Genomic DNA, 26,397 nt, shown 5'->3' on the forward strand with positions numbered 1-26,397 from the left:
CTTTTCTTTTCTTTTCTTTTCTTTTCTTTTCTTTTCTTTTCTTTTCTCTTCTTTTCTCTTCTTTTCTCTTCTTTTATCTTTTCTTTTCTTTTCTTTTCTTTTCTTTTCTTTTCTTTTCTTTTCTTTTCTTTTCTTTTCTTTTCTTTTCTTTTCTTTTCTTTTCTTTTCTTTTCTTTTCAAAATTTTCTTTAAAATTTGATTCCCAAATATGTTATCCTTGCAACTGTATAAGGAAAAAACTTGTGCATCAGCTATCTGAATGCATTAATATGGAGGTACAGACATGAGAATCTATGTGAGATTTACAGAGATGTTATTTGATTACACAAATGATGTTATGTACAAATAATAAGAAAATTATGTAGAATGTTTCCCTGCTAAAATGTCTACTATTATCTTTCTCAGTATCCTAATGATGAAAATTATTGTCTCTTTCCATTAGACTCCTACAACTAAAACATATTACCATGTCATTCAGCTACTATAAAGTCCTAATTATTTTCAATAAGCCAGTATTTTTACTAATAATAGATTATGTTAATCTAATCTTAACCTACACATATATTTATGTTGTTTCTAATTCAGGTGCTAATATAAAACTAAACATCATTTTATAAAGTTAGAAAAGCAGACTAAATATTCAGGTAAATATTAATTCAGGAATCCATCCAGTTATTAGACTCAATATTACTAGAACTTAAGAGTTTGGCAAGGAAGTAAGACAATGTGGGCAGCAGCTACTTGCTATAATCTAATTCAGGCAGATGCATTTCCAGGTGTGGGAGAGAAGTCATTGTTTCATGCTCATTTAACAAAGCGCCTATCTCAATTGCTGTTTAAGTACCTCAGATTCATCCAGGTCCACACAAATAGTGTCGACTTTCTAACTCAGCATGAATGCATTTTCCAACCTCCCCCTTTCAGCGAGACTGTGCATAACCAGGCAGGGAGAGGTCAAGAGCCAGTAACCAAAAGAAGCATGAGGAAACATAATTCTAACAAAGTATTCAGCGCTGACTTCATTTCTCACTGCCATTACAATGCTATATCTTTTGTCTAAAACAGTCCTAAGTAGACTAGGTCTTGTTCACAAGACTGACCTGGGACCCAAGTAGTGCCCATTCTAAGTGATCTGGACATAAGGAGAGGCTTGCTCCTTCCAGTGAGCTATCCGTCATGACTTCTGCACTTCTAACTCACCCTGGCCTAAGTACATGAGCTGATGAATTCAATCTTTCTTGAAATGAATAGAGCCGAGAGCCCAGGTTGCCCTTCCTCTTACGTGGGATTTTTCGCTATTAGACAGTGAAGGAGTTAAAAGGTAGCTATAGTAAAGCAGTAAGTGTGGGAACAAATCCCCTAGGTATGCATCCACAGGAGAAGGTTCAGCAAAATAAAGGTCAAGTAGATGTGCACCAAACACTGACTATTTACCTATCTAGTTATATATCCAACATTAAAAAGACTGAATTGCCTCTTCCCATTGTCTGAAATGCATGAACTGCATGTCTTCAGGAGTAAGAAATGTTTCTTCATTCATCTGATAGCTTTCTATCAGTTTAGTTTTCCACCTTGTTTTCTTGGCTGTTCCTCTGGAGTTAAACAGTATTTATATGACTTGCAAGCTGCACCTCTGACACTTTTGTGCTTGTCATTTTATACTTTAGCTTTCTAGAAACCATGTAATAATTACCAACCAGAAACTTTGGTCAAAGATTATAATGGAATGATCATGCTTCCACTGTAAATGTTACTGGGGATTTTGATCACCAATTACCATTAATTGCTACAACCAATAATGATTTAGTTTTAGGCTGAGAATGTGTCTTTCTGGAGTTCAGGTGCATACACATTATCTTTGAATGTACATCAAAATCACAGAAATACAGAATCACAGAATGTTTGAGAGTGATAGGGACCCCTAGAGGTCACTTGGTCCAAACACCAACGCCGCCACCCTCCCCAGTCAAGCACATCCACCAATAACAGGTTGCCCATGAGCAATTATGCAGCTCACCTCCCAGTTACATGAATTCAGTAGTTATATATCAGAAAACAGTGGGGCATATATATACATATGTATAAAGGGTGAAAACAAGGTCACCTTATTATGAAGTGAAATAAATGCTCTAAAATGTCAAACATCTGAAAAAACATTGGTCAGTAACATTTATTCCATCCTGGAGTTCAGCAAAACAGAACTTACAGGTTCTTCCAGAGCTTTTGGGTTCTTGTTTTGTTTTGTTTTGTTATAATTTTCAGTTTAAAACTGTTTTTTTTTTTTTATTATTATTATTTGTTTGTTTGTTGTTTTTCTTTCTTTCTTTTTAAAAGTGTTGTTCATAAGGTCTTTCATAATGAAGCAAATCAGCAATATATATTCAGGTGAAACGTGAAAACATAAATAAAGTTATTCAAATTTCTATTACATGCTTCTTTTGAGGAGAATAAGTATTTTACAAGGTAATTCATAGTAAAAAGTACAAGCCAAAATTCTCTAAAGCTCTTTCTAGGCTAAGATACAGCTGTCTGCTCTGGTCTTGGTCCATTCTTTCTTCCTAATTGGAGAAACTGTGGAGCTGGATAAATTATCATGAATCCTTTATGGCTGATGAAACCATGTTTTCTGTCTTTAAAACAGGTTGCTGATATTCACTTTGATGCCACTTGGACTGGGAGTCAAGATACAGGAAGGACACATACGTGGACCCTGTGGCTGGGACACAAAGCTTTATGAACCTCTTATACCAGCTGTACAAACAAAGCCAAGGCAGGCTGAACCAACTGTAAATACTGCCACAAGGCAAATCAAAATCCACTGGAAAGGAAAATATATTGTGATACTCAAATGAGACAGCAAAGGCAGAGTTCATAGGAAGACTATACACCTCTTATTTGTACTGTAGACAGGGTTACTGACTAATTTTCCTGCTGCCAAATTTTTTTCCCACAGTACTACAAAAATAAAAATAGCTAGTATCTCAGGCCTAAGGACATTTAGTTTTTCCCTATTAATTTCACAGCATTATACATATATTAAAGATTTGAGTGTTCATTGAAAACTGTGCACAAATTCAGTGGGTTTTATTGAATAAAATGTATTAGGCTGGAACGGGGTTCCTGGCAATACTTCCCTGTCATCACTGGTGATCTTCCCTGACATAAGCAGAGTTTCACGTGGTATAACTGCCCTGTGAGGAGCAGAGAGCTTCTGACAGGGTGGTCCAGGCACCACACTGTCAATAACTGGATGATATTTCTGGGCTACAGACAGTCATTTTGTTCCTCAGGAAATATATATATATATATATGCATAAATGTGCATGTATACATATATGCATATACATATATATGCATATTGTATAAGTGTGTATGTATATATACAAATATATATTTATTTCTTTGCTTGAGGTGTCCATACTCTTTAGAAGAAACAAAACAAAAGAAAAACCACAACGGTTATTCTAGGAGTGATCATTACAATCTGCATCCTCACAAGGTTAAAATATTATCCTTTCTAATAACTTGTGATGTTCAAAACTGAGAATAGCTATTTATATTTCCCACAACTAGAAATTTATTGTATTATTTCCTTTTCAATTACTTAGCCTTACCTATTGTTTGGGATAGAAACAGTGGGAAATATAATTCTATGTACTCAGTCACAATACAGAGAACTGCTGCACTCCCAAAATTACTGCCGCTAACAATAGATACCTAATTTCCTTTAACTGTTATGATTCGTATTAAAAGTTTTTATAATGCCTGTCTTCTTAAAACCTAAAGCTTGCTTCACAGTATGCTTCCAATATCAGTTATCTTAGTTTAACACTTCTGAACAGTATAAGATCAGTAGCTTCAATTATTTATTAAAAATAGCTCTTCACACCGAAATGTGTTGTTAGCCCCAATAAGGAAAATCAGACTGGCTGGGAAAACTATATTACATTTGCCCAATTTTCAGATAAGGCTGTTCTAATAAAATAAAATGAAATTATCTCAACTAACCATAAAACACTCATTTTCTAACAACTCTCTAACTTACTTTCACTTTTTATATAAATATACGCATTTTCACAGAAGACAGAGGCAAAAGTAATTGCAAGTGTTGGAAACTTTAAGTAAGGTATTGGAAAAATACCAGAAAACTGATTATACATAATAAAACCAATAGACCTTGGCACTATCTGCTTAGGCTCTTTCTTTCTGATTCACTTCATCATTGTCATTCAGGGCTACTAGAAGGAAAGGAAAGGGGGAACAACAACAGCAACAACAACAACAACAACAACAACAACAACAACAACAACAAAAGTCTAGTACTGTTATAGTGCCCAAACTCTTGATACAGAAGAACACAATATCTTTGACACTTGAGAATCTTTTTTTTTTTTTTTTTTTTTTTTTTTTTTGTTCCCAGTGACAACCATTGCCAGCCTGCTTCTATTTTCAACTTTTGGTCTAAGGAGAAATATCATTTATTTCTTAGTTATAGTGAAGATTACTATTCTTTCTTGACAAGGCTATCTTCAGTTCTGATTAATGGTAGCAGAGATGTCCATCTTACCCTTTACAACACAAAGCCGGCATAATGGTAGAAATATATGCAGCACACAGTACAGACCTAATATTAATACTAGGACAACAGTTGTAGTGGTGATAAAGTTCTCATACTTTATTTCCTTTTTTTTTTTTTTTAAAAAGCCTTCATTTGACTCTTCATCATTTGCTAAAAACTTTCCAGAGGTTTCCTAGCTTTGGGAAAGATTGGCCAGATTTTGTAATTAGAGTTGCATATAAAAGTCTGAGGGAAGCATTTTTTTTTTGGAATTTTCTAATTTTTACATCAATTATTGCCCACTTAAGAGCTAAGAAGTAGTTGCCAGTTCAATTGTTTTATGAGATTCCACTTATTGTTGATAATAAAGTGGTCCTGGGTAGCTTCTTTTTATCCATTATAAATCAAAATACATATAATAATGATAAGTAATTGCAACTAATGAATCAGACATGGCATTCCTTATTCCTACTATATCAACTCTATACATGTGCATGGTTTATAAGTCATGAATTATCCTCATAAATAGCAAATAATATTAAATAGGGTGATGTCAGTATTCCAAAGAGATTTTGTAACAATTCAACATTTGACACAAGAGAATAATTTCGAATTAATGTTGACGCTTTAACAGCAAAGAAGGAGAGTACTGCTTATTTTCTTCTTGCAGAGATGGACTTGCATCATAAATGAAACATTTTTTTGCAGTTATTTCTCATGTGTGTGGGCTACACATGAGAAATATTACTCAGACCTACACTGAGTTTTTTCATACAATTTAAAAAAATGCCCCTAGTTCTATAAAAATAGATTTTTGTGGATCTTTGCCAGATTTTCTTAAATATATTTCACGCCTATAAAAGTAGTCTTATAACAAATTTACACGTTTCCCATTGACAGTTTTGGCTAATATATAACTCACATGGTGGTGAATTAAAGATTAAAAACTGTAAAGCATTCTTACTGTTGGAGATAACATAAGAGTTCTCATGACAGACATACAAGAACATAAAAATACATAACTTCTTTTAATTCCTTCACACAATTTTTAGGTCACCCAAAATCCAGTATATACATAGAGCTTAAGCATAGGAAAATCAGAGAACTATTGTATTCATCTACCTTAATGTTGAGTACCCCTCCTCCCCCATTTATACATATATACACAATAATCTAGAAAATATATGTAATTTTGGATATAATGTAAATTTGAGCATCATCAAAAACATTACAGTATTTTTGACAGAATGTTACTCTATTTTCTAATAAACTTTGAGTTTTAAAAAAAGTTTCATTATTAGATCTGATGAACATACTAAGAGAATATTTAATTTTAGTCTGAAGCTCTTTTTTATTATGTGCTTGAGAAATAAAGACTAACTTTAAAAATATATATATTTTGAGATGAGAAATTGGAATAATTTGTTCTACAGTTCTTTGAAGGTTTGATTTTGATATTTTCACTTTTCAAATCCCCTTAATCAAACCAATTTGCTAAATTTGATTCAAATTGTTTACATGAATCTGAGAGTTATGCCTCAATATGATGTGATATGGCAGCGAACTATTTCTCCTATAGAATATGTGAAAAATAGTTCTATGAAGTTATTCATGCTGAGCTGTGTAGGAATAGTTGTGTGATAAGAAAGCTTCTGTTGTAGCTTTAGTCATAATAGAGCACAAACAACACGATGGAAAAAACTAAATACATTAATCTGAAGATTTTATTGAACACAGGAAAATAACTGATGTTTGAAATCAAAAAGAATATAAATAAGAATTACATAAACCTTATTTGTACAAAAGTGTATAACACAATAAAAAGGTATGTAGATTTGTTCTTATATTTCACACATGATTTAGCAGCAATCCTTATTCAAAACCCTTACGAGCTATCCAGCTTTAAAGTTTTGTTTTTGTTTTTGTTTTTTATGAAAATCAATTGTATCCTTCAAACATCTACTGTTTTTCCAAGGATCACTTTTCCAGAGCACTCTTTTGACAATAGCAGAACTACTTATGCAGTCCAGTTATGTATAAAGTTAAGTGATTTGTCTTCATTTAATTTTCAAAGCACTGTATAGACTATTCCTTTAATCTCTCTACTTTCATTTGTCACAGTTTCTGTCCCCAGACAACTTATGACACTTGCCTTGATACTAACTGTACTTTCAAACACAAAATATCTTCAGACTTGCCTCTAATATCTAATAGGTGTTCCCTGTAACCATCCACAGAGATACCTCTTTAACCTCCTTTAAACCCCTCCTTTAAAATTTTTGCTGCCTGACAGTGATTAAGTCTCTGATATGTTGGCAGTTCTGCCTCTTCAGCTGAGCAGCTCCATCTCCTCATTTCAACCCACTTCCCCATATGTCCATAGCAGCCTGCCATCTCTTATAACCTCTTCGAGCAAGGGCAATATTTTTGTGCTGTTTTTATACACTACTTGGTACAAAAGGATTCTAATGTATGACCAAGAATGCACATTTTGAAGAAATACTAATAGAACATATATTTAAGTGCTTTGCTGTTTTGCAAAAGCCTCTGTTCCCTAATTAGAACAAATGTTCAGCACCACAGGAAAAATATCGCTGTCCTCTGGGGGCTGGGTACTTGACATAAAGCTGCGGTTAGTTTTGTATAAACCTGGGTACAAGAAAATATTTTTATTTATTTATTTATTAAAGGTATGGCTTAAAAACTACTTACTATCAGTAGACTCAGAAAAACTTCTGGACCTGACTTTTATCTCTCTGACACTATTAACACCCTGCCCTTTCCTCAAGACAAGCTAACCAGGACCTGTGAAGGTCCTCTAGCATGGAATTGACTTTGTTCTCTCACCATTGCTCCAGTTACTAGGATTTTCCTTGGCATAGGGGGAAATAGTACCATGGCCACTCTGTATGCCACAAAGACATTGGAGTAATGCTGAATAAGCATGAGGATCTGTCCTCCAAAATCCAAAGAGAAACAAAATATTTATCAGTCCTTCTTTATCAAGACCAGGGATTTGGAAGGGAACGTATAAATTCTTTCATAACCGGTAGGCAAGACAAAGAGGCTGCAAATGTTTTCTTCCCAGACTCTGCTCTCATAACTTAGTATCAATAAGCGCAAGTGATGGAATTAAAAGAAGATGCTCAAGTTTCTTCATTTATACTAGGTAATAAAAAGGTATAAAATTAGAGAGAAGCACTGAGTCTTTTTCATAATTCCAAGATGAAGAGATATTTTGCAATAGGAATATGATCATTGAAGCATAACAAACAAAAGCCATGCATCTGAAAAGACGTCTGTAATAAAAGAACTGTGGCCAGCATTTCCAAGTGATTGTATATATGAATTATATATGGATTATATATATATGAATTACTTAATCATTACATTTACAGAGAGTACATTTTCTTTTTCAGTCTATAATGGGAAACAACAGAGGTGTCTTTGTGAACCAGACCTGAGCTATTAATCCAGGGAAATGGGAAATGAGAATTCTGAATAGGAGAACAGGATACATCACGTCCTTGTCTATATGGTAAAAGGAGACAAGGGAATTATCAGTCCATATCTAAACAGGGATAGAGACAATTCTAGCTATGTGAAGGGCAAAAGATGCATTTTACTTTTTGCAATGTCTGAGTTAGAAATCCCTAAAAAGGGGAGAGGAACTGAAGAATATTTGCAGAATCCACAAAGATGTTGATGTTAATGGGGATAATGGACAGATATTTGAAATCTCCTGTTTAGAGAAGCTTGGTTGTAAAACAAGTTTCTGCCAAAAGGTTATAACGACCTCTGTATAGTGTTAAGAAGAGAAGGTACCATCTTCATTTTCTCCAGTAAACCCAATAATTTCAGTAAATATACCAGCTAGACAAGCTAGACCAAAGTCTGTCTGTCTTGTTACCCCTGTTGAGGTAGTGGCCTGTAGATGATGCCTAGAGAACAGTCTAAGAACAGAAGTGCGTAATGACTCTTCCTCTAGTATACTCTCTTCTTCTAGGATACTACAGCTCAGGAAATATGAACTTTATGTCTGCTGATATTTTTATTCTGTTAGTGATTTATTTTTTTACCATGATAAGGTGCAATTACTTTCTGAAACCAACTAAAACCTTCTAACCACATTAAAGACTTCTCTGGGTTATCACATAACCAAAGGAAGACTTCATGTAACAAACAATTTTTTGTGAGCTATTGACTTACAAATCTTCCACACCCAACCGATGAAAACAGTTATTTATCATGACATAATGAATGTGTTAAATGCCAGTGATGTGTTAAATGGGGATACTTAAACAGGTGCATTCATTGTTTCCACAAGCAAAATCACATGATAAATAGCACTGCTCAGCTTTCCCTTTACCGTGCTCCCCTTTGGACTCTTCAGTTGAATTGGCGAGTGACTCAATACAAGGATGGCTTCTCTTTGCCAGTCAATAGCTATAAAAGATGATATGGAACAGTAATACCAGATAAAGTGAAGACTGCAGACTTATGGACTTAAAAATTAGCAGGTTTTGGTTGTCACCAATGACAGCTATTAAATCTAACCTAACGTTTACTATTTGCTGCTTTTTCTTTGAAAAGTGGCATGTATTTATTCATTAAATTTCAGGAATAGCCTAATGTAATTATTTAACAGTTCCAAAATTTATCACTGACATTTACTTTGCACTTTCAGCACACTAGTCAACCACAGAAATACTTACTATGACTACTGTCAATGAAGGGATATGCAATGATTCAAAGAAACTATTTAATTAAAAATCAAAACTTGCAGTATTTATTGATTTTTCATGAGTTTACATCATTATTGTTGGTGACAACTTAGTTATATTTCTGACAGTTTGGGTATTCTTATTGAATTTGCAATGCTATTCCATAATCCTTCATTAATTTACCAAAATATATGCACATACAAAAACATATAACCATTCTTTCTCACTTTTTTTTTTACTGACATTTCAGGAAAGGAAAAACCAACAGTTTGATAGCTCCAAACTTAAATTATTTAAAAAATAAGAACTCTTCAGCAGGTCATTATCACTCTTAATAAAACACAATACAAATTAATCTTATCTAGGATCTTGTATACATATTTAAAAAATAAAATAAATAAAACAGCACTATTAAAAAAAAAAAAAAAAAAGTCAGAAATGGTTCAGTCCCTCTCTTCAAATGCTTAAATTGTTCCTTGTAGTAAAATTGCTGAAGAGTACACAACATATTAAATATCAAATTGACCTGGGAACAGACAGTATTATTGGATATTAACCATCAAATATTTCCTTTTTTCTTAATTGGATATTAGTCTCTATAAACACAAAATGCTCAGGAGAAAAGAAAAAGAAATATATCTTTGTTTTGCTCTTGCAGATTTGGTCATGCAGACTGTACAAAGCACTGTACAGCTCACACACCATACATCAGGTTATTTGCAGAGTACAAGAGGGTTTTTATTCTCCTGTATGTGAAGTATCAGAATACAAATGATGTCATGGCTAGTTAAAAGAATTGTTTGTGCTACCCATGTGAACTGTATATTTTCATTTCCAAGTTACTATCTCTTATAGGTAGCAGTTATGACAACTAGCAGTTATCACAAGAAGCTCAACCACGTGGTTGTAACAGAGGTTATTCAGATGCCCAGATGGTTACGAATAGTTATTAAGTAGAACATAACAATAAGCATGTTAATTCCAGGCTTTTGTAATATAACTGATGTCAGAAACTGACATAATTGTAAGTTAGTAACTGTCTATAGACAACTGAAGACAACTGGAAATTTTTTACTTCAAACTGAATAAACAATGGATGAATCCCCCTTCACTCAGCATCTGTTTCTTACAAACTTACTTATGATGAAGCTTCACTGCTGTGTTCTTCCTGTTTAATACTGTTGTCACTGCATGAAATTATACCACTGTAAAACTAGAAAACATTAGCTTCTAGCATATGAATTTCTGCAACAAACACTAAGATATTATGCATTTTTAGAGTTGCTCTAAAATAGAATCATATACACGTATAACCAGAACATTCAAAACAAGCATACCCTGACAGACAGAGAAAGAGATGGAATAGAAATAGCCTTCTGTCTGATGAGTGTTTCCCAGCTATGCTAAAATGTTTAAAAACTCTGTACAGTAGCAGCTGAATAGTGTCAGAGAACGTCAGTCTTCGGGTCCTCACATTTTAAATCCATATTTTAAACCAGCTAGAATTGATCAAAAAAATCTTAGTAAAAAAAGGGTAAAATAGCAGAATCAGCCTTATAGTCTCAATCTCAGTTGCTACTAGTTGGCTAATACTTTTAGATCATATAGCTTTTAGAACATGCAACCAGCAAAATCAATCAATGAAACAACAACAAAAACAACAACAACCTGCAACTTTAATTTCCTTTACAGTTGTAAACAGTTTTATGATATTAATTGATATTTTTAATTTACAGACATGAATATCTTATTTCTTTGTTTTCCTTTTTTTTTAATAATAACTTCATATGTGAAAGAATTAATTACAGCAGCAAATGTGCTTATTTGAATAACTACAGATACTACATATTCCATTGTTTAGTTATAACAGAAATTAGTGCAGACAGCATAAAAACAGCCATTAAGCAACTTCCCTTACAAATTTTTTACAAAGCACATATTTTCTGAAGTTTCTTAACAATTCAAACCAACATAACATGAAACCCAGTATTTATTGGAGTAGCAAGAACTGGGGTCTGTACTGTTCATAAGTGTTTTGCTTTTGAAACATGCTTCCTTGTGGACCCTGAAGAGCAGAATTAATTCAATCAAAATAACAATAACCATTTCACAACACATTTGAGGACTAGAAAATTGTGTTTTAAGGAATATTTTCCTGAATGGAGATGAAGTAACCAAATGCAGTAATGACAGTAAAAAAATGTAATGACACTAAACCTTTCTAGCTTTATATTGCTGTTTCCATTAGATTTTATGGTCTTTATATCCTAGTTAGTCCTAGCAGACAGCTTATCATTCAATGTCCTCTCAATTCACTGAGGTACTTAACACATGTACTAAGTCCCTCTGAAATGAATTACTCAGGTGCCTGAAAACCAGGCTTGTTCTTAACCACCTTGCTGAAAAGCAACTTGATTTAATTTTCATTAAAGTCAGTGGAAGGACTCTCACTGAATTTTGAGAGACCAAATTCAAGTCTTAGAAATCAAAACATCTTGTCAATTCTATATAGATGGATATCTGTATCCAGGTCCTATGGGCCTGCCTTAATATTATGGCGTGGTGGCTTGCATTATTTGTCACACACTGGAAAATTTGAACTGCTGTTTAATCTTGCCCTAAGCCTGTTCTTTTCTCACTGTCCTGTCACTCTCTGACATGGTCCCACAACTTAAGGAAAATTAGACAACTCTGGGAAAGCAAACAGAAAGACTGTTGACAGACGAGCTACTCAGAGCAAACCAGTAAGAAATGCCAAGAACCTGGGTACAGCCTAAATCCTACCTACGTTTAATGCAGTTCAAGAAATACACATTCAGTCTGATCATTCTTCCCTAAAGAAAATCTTTATTCACAGGGTCCTATCAGGTCATCAATAATAAGGCAAAATTCTCTATTGCAGTAACAATTTCAGTTTAAAACTCAGTGGGACAACTCACATACCTTTGCTTTCAAAATTATATATTTGTCCCTAACAGAAAAAAAAAAAAATCAAAATAAATAATAGTGCATTTGCTTTATGCTGCACTATAGTAGAAAGCATTGACATTCAAAGTCTTTTCAAATTCAAGAACTAGGAAGTGCCAAATGAAACCTAGAAGGTAGAAAGCCAAGGGAGATGCCAAAACAATGTGTAGTTATACTGTCAAAATCCTTCAGAAGTATGTGGATAACTAAAATTTAGATGAATATAAGGAGAGAATGGACAAGTTAAAGGAGAAGGAATTTTCAGAGCTAACAAATAAGAAGATAACACACCTCTAACTTAGTGGCTGATGGTATTCTGGAGAACTGTTATGACTGTTCTGACAGGCTTTTTCTGACTTTATGTCCATGCACAGTTAGCCGCTGCTGGAGACGAGAGTCCAATAGTTTAGAGTAACTTTGTTCTGATCTTGATCCCAGTGAAGTGACCAACAACAACACCTCTCAGCTGGTTTCAGGAAGGTGGAATTTCATTCCAAATTTTGTTTATTATATCTAGTATTTAAACATGAATGAGGTAGAGGCCTTATTTTCCTGAGTAACAGGAAATTAACTTGTAACTGGAGAGGTTGCTGATGTGAAGGGAACAGCATTTTGTGCTCTTGTGTAGCAGTCCATGTGAGTGACTGCAAAGTTCAGTGTGCAAAGTGTACAACACTGAAAAAATGAGGAGCCATAAAAAGCATTAATTAAGTACACTTCAAATATTTCTGACTGCTCCTCAATCTCTCTTTAATTGATTGTCTAATTAATCACAAGTGTCTTTAATTTTTCATGATGTTTTTGGATGTTTTGGTTGCCTTCATGTTTCAGGTGAATAATATTTTTATTTTTCTGGCTTAATTTTAAAGAAAAAGAAAAAGAAATATTAAAATAGCAACCTTTTTCAAATGACTTTTTTTTCCTTTTTTTTTTTTTTTTTTTTTCCATTTAGGAAACATTTCAGAGCCTTTGTTAGAGTTCAAAATTAATTCTGAGTTGAAGATTCATAAATGTGGTTCACTATAAAGTCAAGTCAGTCATTTTACTATATGTTGAGTTATATCTTCTTTGGCTGATAAACATTGTGTGTGGCTTCTTGCCTATATTCTCTTTTATCTGTATCATGCTGATACATAGAGAATGAGCTAGAACAGAACGTCTTACTTGATACGAGGCACAGCAAGAATCTGTAGGAATGCCTGTGTGTTTCTCAAAGCTTAAGTCACAATGTCTAAAAAGTCCTTAAACATAGCCAGGCATAATGTCATTCAAAACACTGCATTCAAAATACTGCTTAGTGTACTTTTATTAACAAGTTGTAACACTGGTTTATTCCAGCAGCCTGTCTCAAACAGCGAGCATGACAAGATGCCTTGGGGAAAGTAATGAACAGTTATGGAATAATCTGCCTATTGGGGATGTTTCTTCTTAACTTTTAAGCCTGAAAGGCATATCGTTTACAAAATCCTTATTCAATATAATATAAATTTGAAAGAAGCATGCAGACATCTAATTCATTTGAAAACTGCATTAAGATCTTGGCCTCAATTCTATCCTGCCAGAGAAAATGAGATTCACATGTACTCAGTGCTTACAAAATTTGTATTTTACAAAAGTACCTTTTTGTTCGTTAATTAATTTATTATCAAATTTTCACTGTTGTTGCTGTTATATATATAAAATATGTATATAATATATATGTTGCTGATAAATACAGAATAAAATAATAATAATAATAATAATAATACAAGTAGGCATGAGAGTGTGCTTTATTTTCTCTGTATGTATCTACACATTTCTATCATTTCTTCTATTTAATCCTTCCTAAACTGAAATAATATTTTGAGTCTCTATACGGAGGTATTTCTACTCAGCTTCCCTTCCTATACCTACTCTATTTTTTATTTTATTTTATTTTATTTTTTACCAGAACTGAATGTCATATTCTTACAAGGAGTGGTTATAATTGACTTAATGTAACATAACACTATTTTCTACCTCTCTCTATTTAAACATACCAGAACTGTTTACTTTTCCAATTGCTGCCCCAGTCAATAAGTGATCTCTGACAACATCAAGTCTTTACTTCTCAGAGCCTGGCAATGTGTAAGGTTAGCTCAAATTACACCTTCCAATGACCACTAACTTTCAGCTATGAAGTATGTCAGTAACTGAACTAATTGTTCTTCCTGCACTCTTGTGTCTCTCCATAGGTATTTTCCAGTCACAGGTGGTTTTCAGTATTATGCATTCTGAAAATGGCTCATCTTTTTCTGCTCAGCTCTATCTGACAAAGCCAAAGAGATAAAGTTGGAACACTGAGACATTTGGCCAATTGTAGCTTTCCTACTGCAAAAAAAAAAAAAAAAAAAAAAAAGGGCTTCAGCCTTTCAGTTTTGCCAAGTTAGCTGTGCCATGAAAGACAGATGTCACTGTACGTTCTGTGATGTTTGTTTTCCTTCAGAATACTGGTTCACTAAAATTGTGTTTCATGGAAAATATTCAATTTCTGTCAATTTACAGTAGAGACTATGTTTTACAATTCCACCTGCCAGCTTGTTCATCTGGATATCTTCAGCTTCTAGGCCTTATGCTGTGGTACGCAGAGAGGAAGACAAGAGCTGAGATGCTAATAACCATCCCAAAAGCTTTCACTTATAGTCTATCTAAAAAGCTAAGGAGGAGATCTGGGGAATGTAGAAGGCCTGGAGTACATTTTCTTTCCAGAAAACTTAAGATTTCATGGCTGTCTAGAGCCCACCACATCCAGATTCTCCCTACCTTGTGAATCTAGGAGAGGGAATGGTGCTTCATGCATACCAAATTCTTGCTGTCTCTCATTCTGAATCAGAATGAAATCAAAATTTTAAAAAATAAAAAATCCCTTTCTGTATATTTCTACTTCATTGTAGTCTATTCATTTTACAAGAAAATTGAAGAGTTGTCACTGAAACAGGATTTCAGACATTTTTATCTTATAATCTTGTCATGCAGTTTGATAGAACTGAAAAAACTGTTCAAGTACATCGACATGCATAATCATTAAACTCAAATAACTTTTAATGAAAGCAATATATGCTAAGAAGAGTTCCACTTCCTAGTTAGAAATGAATTTCCATATCAAAGAATTTCATTTATTCTTATGGCTTAGATAAAAGGATGGTATGACTTGAACAGATTAGAAAAATTTTGACAGAACATAGAAAAATTTTCCATCAGAAAGTATCTTTGATTTTTGAAAAGCTACACAAAAAGGCACTTTGTCAATACTGCACTTTATTACAGTGGTGTACACCTTTAGATCAAATTTCATTTGGGGTATGGAATACTTGTTTTTTTAATTTCAGAATAAGCTTCTTGTTTCAAAACTATATTTCTATGTTTCAGCAAAATGTATAATTTTTAAAGGTAACAAAGTTTTTAGTTATTATTGCAATTTCTTTTCTTTTTTTTTCTTTTTTTTTTTCTTTTTTCTTTTTTCCTTTTTTTTTTTGATTTTGAAGTTTGACAATTTAGTTGCTGTAGAATTATCTGCAATATCAAAATTTGGGCTTGTTACAATTCTGGACAGAATAAATCTCCAGCACAGTAGACGTTCTTCAGATGTGTCAAGAGAAGCTGACAGTTGCTGCAAGGGATTTTGTCAGTTTCTAAAAGTTGAAAGGTTTTCCTGCTATGCCACATATTTATAAGATGTACTGGTTAGGAGTCCTCTTATAATGCCAATAAAAATGTATGGAAACATTTAATGCTAACCTTTGACTGACTTAGATGGAAAGCCCACATGCATTTCTGGCAGGCTGTGCAATAACTGGCAGTTATGACTAGTTGGTAAAAGATGGTATTGAGATGTTTTCAAAATAAGGACAGGAGGCTTCTTTCTCTGGCTGAGTCCTCATCCAGACACAGTAATTTAAATATATATATATATTTTTTCAGTTATGAATTGCTTTCTGTAACAGTGGTGCCTATGCTTTATTCTCCATCACCTGCACAAAACTCTTCCTATTTCTACTGCACTTAGAAAAGCAAAAGACAGACTAATGCCCACAACACACACACACACAAAAGAAAAATTTTCCATTTCCTTTGTTTGACATTATAAGACAGCTGTTATTCTGCTGAAAGCCCATCTTTATTCAAATCCAGTGAGAGCCTTTAGTGAAGCTTTTTGAATCATCATGTCCTTCATGTGAACTACTTCTTTTCCAGAACCCACCGGCAACTTTAGCAATAGGAGTGAATTTAGGTATACTTTCACATCACACAGCTCATTTTTTATAATTTAAAAGTGGTGTGTGTGCATGTATGAGTGCACACTTGTGCATGTAATAATAACCAGTAAACTAAAGATTTCAAAACTTCCAGGAAAGATCAGCTGAGATATACAGTATTATCACCAGCTGCAGGACAAACCCTTAACAGAACACTAAGAAAAATGAATACTTAATGAAATAAACATAGTACAGAACATATTGAGTGGTAACCCTAAATAATTTATTTAGTAGTATTAACACTTGTGGAAAAAGGCTGTTATAATCATGCCTGAATGGGAAAATTCAAGCCTGGATTAGGCCTCTGGGGTCTGCTAAAAGTAAAGCTTGAATAGGAAATATCTAGTTTGTTACTGAAACAGAATGTAATCACCCAATTAGAATCTGTGCAATAAACATTTGCACAGAAATATACACAGATTTATGTGTAAATGAGTTTTTATGAAACAAAATACTAATCAAAGAACATTAAAATTATTGCAAGGTTGAGTAGTCAAATGTGAGGCAACTCCAGAGGCTAACGGCTAACTGTTGAGATTTCACATAGCCTCTTTTGCATTTACAATATGATTATGTCTTTACATGTTGTGTTTTTTTTTTTTTTTTTTTTTTTTAATATATATATATATTTGCATAATTTCAACCTTATTCAGGGCTCCTCATGGAAAGTACATGGACAGTAATATTGAATTAGGTACTAATTCAATATTTTCTTTTTCCTTTGTTGTTCAACATGTAGCTCCACACATAACCTACAGCATACAATTCAAATCTTTCTCCAAAGTAAGAGTTATTAATATTCCCCTAGAGTTATTAACTTTCTCAGAGTTGTTTTTCTGTTTCTCTTTTCTATACTTTATGTGTTTTTCCTTCAAAGTTCACTAACTTAATTACAAAATACCCTTTACACTAGTGACTACTACTACTGTAGCAGAGAGAGAGAGAGGTTATGGTCAAGGAATACATCATTTCCTGATTATTGGGATGAGACACTTACGACTTGATTGTTAAGGTTTTGAGCCCCTGCAGCAATTTCTACGTGGGAGCACATTTCTCAAGTTATAAGCAGTTGGGAATGCTCTCCACATCTACATATCAGAATCTTGGTTTAGGAATCTTAAAAATGTGGAATGTACAACCACACATAGGAAAAGTCTGCTTAGTCACCTGCCAGGAATATGGTAGGAAAAAATGTTAGGTTTGGAATAAATCTCCTCAGACCAACAGTCAACTTCTTTTATCCTGGAACATTTCATTTTCTTCTGCAGTGCTTTGCCTACTTAAGAGTATGCTTTCCAACTTTTGCAAAAAAGAAGTCAGATTAAAATATATATACATATATATATATATGCAATCTTTACTTAACAGTGGTGGGTTCCCAGAGTAGGCCCATCCTGTTCTTTTTTTGAAGTGGAAAACAGGAAAAAACATTACAAGTATGGAACCAGAGGAAGTAGCTGAAGTTGCAGAAAAATGCATAGTACTAGCATTTCTAAATACTAAGATCTGCTTTCATGATTTTCATGGTATTTTTGAAGATTGTTTCTTAGTTGTCTGGACTGAGTTTAAAGCAGAGTGAAAGACCAAACACCATTAGTTGATGTTTCACTAACATCAGTATTTCAGTGTCAACTATTGGGAAGATTTTAGATACACCATATAATTTTTCTACTTGAGGTAACAAAGTAGCAGCAGTAGCAGACAAATGGCTGTTGGAATAATTGAAGCATTGATACAAAAACTGCTGAATGTTTTCAGAAATGTTTACTGATAACCGAAGAATTGTTATGTTCAGGAAACCTTGATGACTTCCCAAGGCAGCGATCATCTGGGGTCACTCTTCTGTCTGTTCTTCACACCATGTCCTTCCTTTTTGTTCCAATCTGATTTTCTCCCACTTCTATTTCTTTCAAATCCTCACTCATTTTCTCAGTCTTGCTTGTTGATTAAACTGGATCTGTACAAGCCTGTCAACCTATTTTCAAGTTGCTTTTCTCAACTAACCTTAGCATGCTCCTCCAGACACTAAATCCTAGGTGATCTCTCTACCACATAACATACTGAGGATACTTCAATTTGAAGTACCTATCATTTCAAAGGAAGCATACTGAGTGCTCCGAAGAGGAAAATTTTTCCTAGTGTGACGTTTTTTTACCACAGAGGTTCTCTTTTTGATATCTAAACTAACTCACTTAAGCTTGCTTAACTTCCACTGACCCCTTCCATTCACTGCTCTTAACAATTCACACAGCTCCCACACCCATGCCTTGCCAGAACTAGCCCTGCCCTGACAGCTCTGTGCTCCTCATTTCCTCATTTGTTCCCTGTCTCCTAGAAATGGCTTAGTCCCCTTCTTCAATTGCAGGCTTACTCTTTGTCCTAGTTTCCTGTTTTCCATCTACAGACTCCCCTGTGTTCTCTCTCTTTACTCATTTGCTGAGTTTCTTTTAGGGAGGTCCCAATATGTAAAACTGATAGGACATGTTTATCAAATAAATAACTAGACTTCACGTCTGCAAGTGCTAAATGCCAAGCATCTAATGATAAATGCTTATTGGTGATGTACGGAGTACAGTAAAAACTAATTGTGTAAGAATGATTCCATGTTACACATTTGGTTTTGAGAACACCTTGAAAACATTACCATCTGGAAGCTCAAACAAAATTTTGCAACTAGATCTAAAAAGTAGTGATGTGATGTAATGCATCTTATGATGCTGTACAATAATTTTTAAAATGCCAATGATTTCCTCAGAAGAGGATAGTTCTTGTCACCAGCAAAGATGTACAGATAATCCTGTTGTCATAGAATCATAGAATAATTAAGGTTGGAAAAGACCTCCAAGACCATCTGGTCCAACCATCCCCCTACCACCAATATCATCCACTAAACCATGTCTCTAAACATCACGTCCAACCTTTCCTTAAATACCCCTATGGATGGTGACTCCACCACCTACATGGGCAACCTGTTCCATTGTTTAACTACTCCTTCTGAGAACAAATGTCTTCTAATTTCCAACTGGAACATCCCCTGGCAGAACTTAAGGCCATTCCCTCTTATCCTATTGCTAGTTATCTGAGAGAAGAGGCCAATCCCCAACTTCCTTTCCCCATCTCCCCACAACTCCCCCTGTACTCGTCTCTGGTGAGGCCGCACCTTGAGTACTGTGTTCAGTTTGGGGCCCCTTGCTACAAGGACATGGAGGTGCTTGAGCGAGTCCAGAGAAGGGCTACGAAGCTGGTGAAAGGTCTGGAGAACAAGTCTTACGAGGAGCGGCTGAGGGAGCTGGGACTGTTTAGCCTGGAGAAGAAGAGGCTCAGGGGTGACCTTATTGCACTCTACAGGTACCTGAAAGGAGGCTGTAGCGAGGTGGCAGTTGGTCTGCCTGGTGACAGGACAAGGCAGTTGGTATGCCTGGAGACAGGACAAGGGGGAATGGGCTAAAGTTGCACCAGGGGAGGTTTAGTTGGATATTAGGAAAAAGTTCTTTACTGAACGGGTTGTTAGTCACTGGAATAGGCTGCCCAGGGAAGTGGTTGAGTCACCATCCCTGGAGGTCTTTAAAAGACATTTAGATGTATAGAGTTTAGGGATATGGTTTAGTGGAAGATTTGTTAGCGTTAGGTCAGAGGTTGGACTCAGTGATCTTGGAGGTCTCTTCCAACCTAAACTATTCTGTGATTCTGTGATTCCTTTCAGATAATTGTAGAGAGCAATAACGTCCCCTCTAAGCCTCCTCTTCTCAAAGCATTCACATATGAAAAGAAGGCATACACATATTTAAGGGATAGACAGAAGAGACTCTTAAAAAGGACATCACAATAAATACTTTCTACAGTATATTTATTACTTTTACTGTGGAGATCAAAACCTTTTTCAGTTTCCACTGTATCACACCTTACATTGATAAAATAATAAAACCTTTCTTTAGCCACAAGACACTATACTGGAAAAAAAAAATATTTCTACTGCTGTCAAGGAGCATATCACATACTCATTAGAAAAGAAATAGGACATGAGTTTCTCACGACATCCAACAGAATATACAAATAGCCATTCCCCTACAGAGGTTACAACTGAGTTTGTCATAAGTCTAAATTAATCCTTCTTAAAACTGTGTTATTCTTTCACTTGTATATCTGTCCCAAAGTGCATTTTCCTACAAAATATGAAGCGAGTTGAAGAGGTTTCTGAAAGGTATTATTTTACTTTGCTGTACAATAGAAAGTAGGTATAGAATAAGAGTAAATAAAGTTAAAAAGAGAGGCTAACTATATTTTTCTAGACAAAATCTACTGCATAGGACAGACTGTCAAAAATAAATAATTTTTACATTACGTATACTAACAAGGATTTACTGATCCAGCCTGTTAATCACTAGAGATCTGAATTTGTACTTCGGAATAATTAAAATAATTCCTTTCATCTCTGAAAAATAAAATATTAAGGTAATAGTCAACTTGATGTTTTGGTCATCACAGTAGTTAGATCATACAGAACCATACCAGAATGTCTTGCTGGAAGCAAGTAAACCAATAAATTGCAATCTTCTGGCAGTCTGACTAAGATGCAAACTTTGTCAATATTTCACAATTATTCACAAACACGAGGTCTCTGAGAGAGTATATGCTTTTCTTAATATTTCCTGATCTTATTCTCCCATTTGAGTTCCAGCATCCTTCTCTAGCATTTTCATTTCCAAGTCTCATTAAGGCTCCTGGTACCATTCCCTCTCCTGTGGGCACAGACAGAATCTTCATCTCCCTAATCTGAATTCATTTGTTTTCAAACAAGGCTCCTAACCCCAGTTTGGTATGCCCATTAATACCTTACTGAAGTTGTTCCCTGATGCACCCTGTACAGAAGCCAGCAGAGAACATGTATGGACATGAATCCTTGTTCTTCAGTTCCTGTGTCCCTGGCAGTCCTACATATGATGAGAACTGTTCTTGTGGGGAGAGCACAGCTCTCATAGTCCTCAACAGTGACAGTCTCAACAGATTCAGATATCTGAAGACTTGACTGTTTGGCCATCCAGTCTTGGCCCTTAAACTGAATACCTGTTCTTCCTTCCTTCTCTCATGGCCTCTATCTTCACTCTAGGTATTCACCAATGTCTTTCTCCCTGCCCCTTTTCCCCCTTGTCTCCAAGCCTAATCCCAGCAGTGTATGGAGGAATTATTCAGAGTAGATCACGGTATGGGAAATAAAAATCCAGAGAGTTTTCCATGGGGTTCCTGAGCTGTCCACTCTTGTCAGTCTTGCACATTTTTGGACTTTGCTTAGTGGCAAAGAAATTGCAGCAGTGGGTTGAAAAAAGGGAAAACTATGTAGAAATGTGAATGGCCTCCATGTAACTACTATTTAATTTTTTCTTTGATGTTTCTATCTACAGCATTAACTCATTGTGATGAAGGTATTGGGAAGTAATACATCTGTTTCTGAACATACGTTACATACACATAGGTAGATGTGTTATATACTCCTATATATTCGAATGCCAACTGTTTTTTCTTACTATCCCAACTTCTAGGGAGAGGAAAGTCAGAATTGCAAAGGCTGAAAATTAATCCTAAACCAATCAGATTATTCATCATAAATTGCCTCGTGCTCTGACTGCTTGTTTATTTTAGATCAATTTCCATGTGATTTTAAACATTGATCCTCCACATATATGCCAAGATGAGCAAAAACAGCAGTTTCAGCTGCTTTATTCTTGTGTGAGAAGTGGATCTCATTAATAAAATCCCTTGAAGCTTTTCAAGGCATTCCTGCCTTGGCACTTCCAATGGCAAGGAGCACAATAATTCCCAATCTACATTTCTTAAAAGCAGTTAAAGGTCATGAATAAATTACTGAGAACTTCAGTATGGAGAGAAAATGGACTGGTGCTAAAATGAAAACATAAAGATTTATTATAATTAAAATCCTCCTCTCAGAGAAACATTTCTTTGTAATATTTAATGTTTTGATACCAAGGAGGCCAAGGTTATAATGCCATTAGCAAAAGATGACCTTTACTTCTCTCTGTGAACAATAAATAATTGGGCAAAATGCAAAACAGCACTTTTTGTGTTTACCTGCATTAGGTATTTCATTACTGTAGCTTATTTTTACTCTTTCAAATTCTTTGTATTCCCACAGATCTGTACAGAATGTATTCACTAAAGCATATGAAGCTAAATCATCTTCATTAGGCAGGAAATAAAAAGACAAAAAGATAGATTAAGTAATTAAAAAAAAAAAAAAGTAAATTATACTGTTTCTCAAGGTATTTAAAAGATGGCTTCAGTTAGTCATTTCTACTTATATTTTGTTCACTTATTTTGTCTCAGAAATAGACTGTAGTTTTCATAGCTTTCCTCACAGAATATTTCTGAAGTCCCACATTTACCATACAGGTTCCTGTTTCCTACTGTTTATCTCTGCAGACATTAATCCTGGGCTAACTTCAGCAACAAAGATTGATCAGGAAGGCACTGGAATTTGTGAAGATTTGTCTCACAGCTTGGTGACAAGTTAAATCTTCCTTATACACACACACGAAAAAGTTAGTAGGAGTGCTACATCCTATTTTGTGTTCCGAAGACAATACTTTTGAAAAATTCTCTCTCTTGCAACTTAACTTGGGCCTGCAAAAATCACAAAGCATCTAGAGATTGAAGCCTCTTTATTTCAGCCAGACATTACTATTCTAAAGGAAGACAAAAGATATTCAGCTGTAATACTTATACAAAAAAAAAAAAAAAAAAAAAAAAAAAAAGTGTAACAGTGGAGAATGAACAGAACAAGATTCTCACCACAGCAGGAGAACCCATCCTGACCTCAACATTCAGCACTGGAGGGTTCCTGCAAACAGGCTGTGTAAAAAATGCAGGTACTGTGAAAGGCTGCCCTCACTTCCCTTCTGCTCAATGTTAGTAGAAACTAACCTAATTGGTTCTTGAGGCAAGTAATGAAATAAGGCCAGTAATGACCATGTAAACATGAGAGATCTAAATCAGAATTATTCAGATAAACTGGATGAAGATACTAAATATTAAGTACTATCTTAGTTTAAGTCTTTTTTTCTAGCTCTGAAGAAAGCCATGTATCAGCCTATCCCTAGGCTTTGGAGAAGCAACTAATAAGATGCAAAGGAGAATACTTTGCTTCTACATTCAAAGGAAAATGCTATACAAATTGTATATCTATTCTCAGGAACTGGTCTAGGATCCCATTCATGTTGGACCCTTTGCAGACTGTGAAGCTCCCTGTTGCCTTCCTCTCTTCCTTGCCCTGTCCTTACAGTCCTGTCTACATGGTGCCTGATTCCAGCCAGAGGTGGACCGTGCTCCCCCCATACAAGGCTGCAGGGTCACAGGGACAGCTGGGACAATTACTTGGTTACAATACAGATTCAAACCAACAAGAGCTGAAGAAAGCCTTGAACTCAGGTCTTCCGATCAAGAGAGAAAACTAAATGATTTCACTGCATCTGACTGTGATTCCCATTCGCCTTTGCCAAGAAGCACTTCTTGAGAAGTACTAATACTAGGGCCATTGCCAAACAAGGAAGTATTTCTTGACTATGACTTATAGACAGTTTTGAATTCTGACCAATTTTTCTCATGCATGCTGTCTTGAAAATGAAATAGACATTATCCCAAAGGGTTTTTTGTTGTTGTTTGTTTGTTTGTTTTAAATGTATGAAGTTCTATTTACAGGTCTTAAATAAGAAACAAGCAATAAAGCCCTACCCTACTGTAAATGACAGCAACAGACCAGTGAAGACAGGATGTGTTTTCATGTGTTATTTTTATGTTCCCTTTTTTCAGTATTATATTGTTAATAGAAATGCTTTAAATGTGAACATTCTTTAAGAAGAATTTTAAAAATGGTAGATAAGATTCTACATTAAGGCTTCTCTCAGAATCCAAAGCAAACATTTATTAAAAAAGCCCAGCTCCAGACATGTTCAGGCACCATAAAGACACGTAATAAAGGAGCACCACATGATATCTGCTACTTAACCGAAATCCTAATATATAGAAGGTCAGCAGTGTTGACACCACCCAGCACCTACACTGCAGTAAACCACTGTGCTGTGCCATTGCTAAAAGCACTTTCTATTGATTTTTTTTTTTATTTTTTTATTTTTTTTTCTCTAAGAAAAGGACATGAGAGTAGTAAGACAAATTTAGGCAAGAGAAAGCTGAAGGAAATGGTCTGACACAGAAGTAATTCGTGATGGAACACCAGGGTAAAACACAAGGTCTATAATACATCATGAGTCTGGAAATAAACAAGGAGGTTTTCTGCTATTTTTAAAAGTTTTTAAGAAATCAAAACTAATTGCTATAAAAGAAGTTATTAATCTTCCATGAAGCAAATATAGTAATAGATGTAAATGATGCAGTATTCTATGCTGCCTTTATCAATAAGAAACTTGGAATCCTTTCTACTCATGATTGTATTCTTACTTCTCTTGATTTCTGTCAGTGCTGACTATATGTATGTGAGCATACTTGGTCCACCTTGCCGAAGGAAGGCAAGGTGACAGATCAGTGGAAGCTACTGAACTGTTAGTCCTGGTATGTACAATTAATGTGACTCCAAATCATGCTTTATTTATGGGAATAAAGCATGTAACTTACTGAAGCTTCACCTTCTAGCCAAATCAGCCTTTGCCCCCTCACAGCAAGAATGTGGATGTTAATATATGTGTTAGTGTTGGATGGTCCTACAACGTTAAAAGTTAATTTTACATTAGCAAATGGTGCTGAATTTATGGTTCTGGAGGATGAAATCCTTTAAAATAGGTAAATAACTTGACGTTTATACACTGCCTTTCATCCTGAAGATTTGCTACAACATGCTTATCAAACTGTACACATTCAGCAGCATTGAAATACAGCCAATTTGGTGTGCAGCCCAGTGCACAAGAAAGAGAGATGAGAAGGAAGGTATTTAAATAGGTACACCAGGGATAACTTACTTTTGAAACCTTTCCTGGGAAATCTAGGAGAGGGAACTGCACATTTCAAAGTTTCATCCCCAAGGCTATCACAAAGACAATGGCAAAACAGGTTTGCATGTTTCCTGTCTCAGACAGACAGGCAGAACTTTGTGAACAGAGACCGCTTTCTAACTTTAGGTCTGGACCACTGAGCCCTCATTTTATACCAAGGTGGTGTCTAAACTACAGACCAACCTTTACAAGCCCTGGTGGTGCCAATCAGCTCACATTTGCTCACAAGTAAAAAATATCTAATTTGAAATCTGTATCTTCAGTGGGCATGGATAATTCCTTTTCTATGGCCCCCTCAATACACAGTTTCTCAGCTAAAATTCTGTGAAAAGAAAGGCAGACTTCTAATTCCAGGCCTAAACTAGTAAAACTCTAAAAATTAAATACTTTGATGTCATACTAATACAGCAAATATAACCTAATTTGATTCACATTGAACCTCCTGTAATTCCCACAAAGTTTCTTCTTGTTTGTTTGTTTATTGCACAGAAATGTGAATGTAAACACATGCATATATTAGGTATATAAACGTGCACACATTTAGTGTGAGGTACATTTTCAAGAAGCTATGAACATATACATATAAAACTAGACGTAAACCACGGACTGCCATGAATACAATAAGGACAAATGCATAATCTAAATAGGACCAAAATATAGTCTGTCAGAATGATCCAAGATAAAGAATAGAAAAAGTAAAGTGAAATTATTTAGTTGGTTGTTTTAAGCATGTGCAGGAGCTAGGACTGAATGGTTCCTGCTCCTGACCAGCTTCCACACTGGCTTTTTTTTTTTTTTTTTTTTTTTTTATTTTTTTTTTCAATAGTTTGATATTCTTGGGGTGTCAAACGCATGTTTTC

General features: G+C 34.9%; 1 protein-coding gene across 4 annotated transcripts in view; it reads right to left on the bottom strand.

Annotated features, from left to right (window-relative positions):
* Positions 1–26,397, bottom strand: part of NKAIN2 (sodium/potassium transporting ATPase interacting 2) — a 566,015-nt gene that overhangs the window by 362,312 nt on the left and 177,306 nt on the right. For 2 of the 4 annotated variants that reach the window (XM_035320503.1, XM_035320507.1), the window contains exon 4: positions 19,035–19,036. The exons of the other annotated variants lie outside the window; for them this stretch is intronic. In XM_035320503.1, coding sequence (XP_035176394.1) covers positions 19,035–19,036 — 2 coding nt within the window. The remainder of the gene's footprint in view (positions 1–19,034; positions 19,037–26,397) is intronic. 4 annotated transcript variants of the gene reach the window in all.

Source organism: Oxyura jamaicensis, chromosome 3, assembly GCF_011077185.1.
Source record: "Oxyura jamaicensis isolate SHBP4307 breed ruddy duck chromosome 3, BPBGC_Ojam_1.0, whole genome shotgun sequence".
Taxonomy (NCBI): domain Eukaryota; kingdom Metazoa; phylum Chordata; class Aves; order Anseriformes; family Anatidae; genus Oxyura; species Oxyura jamaicensis.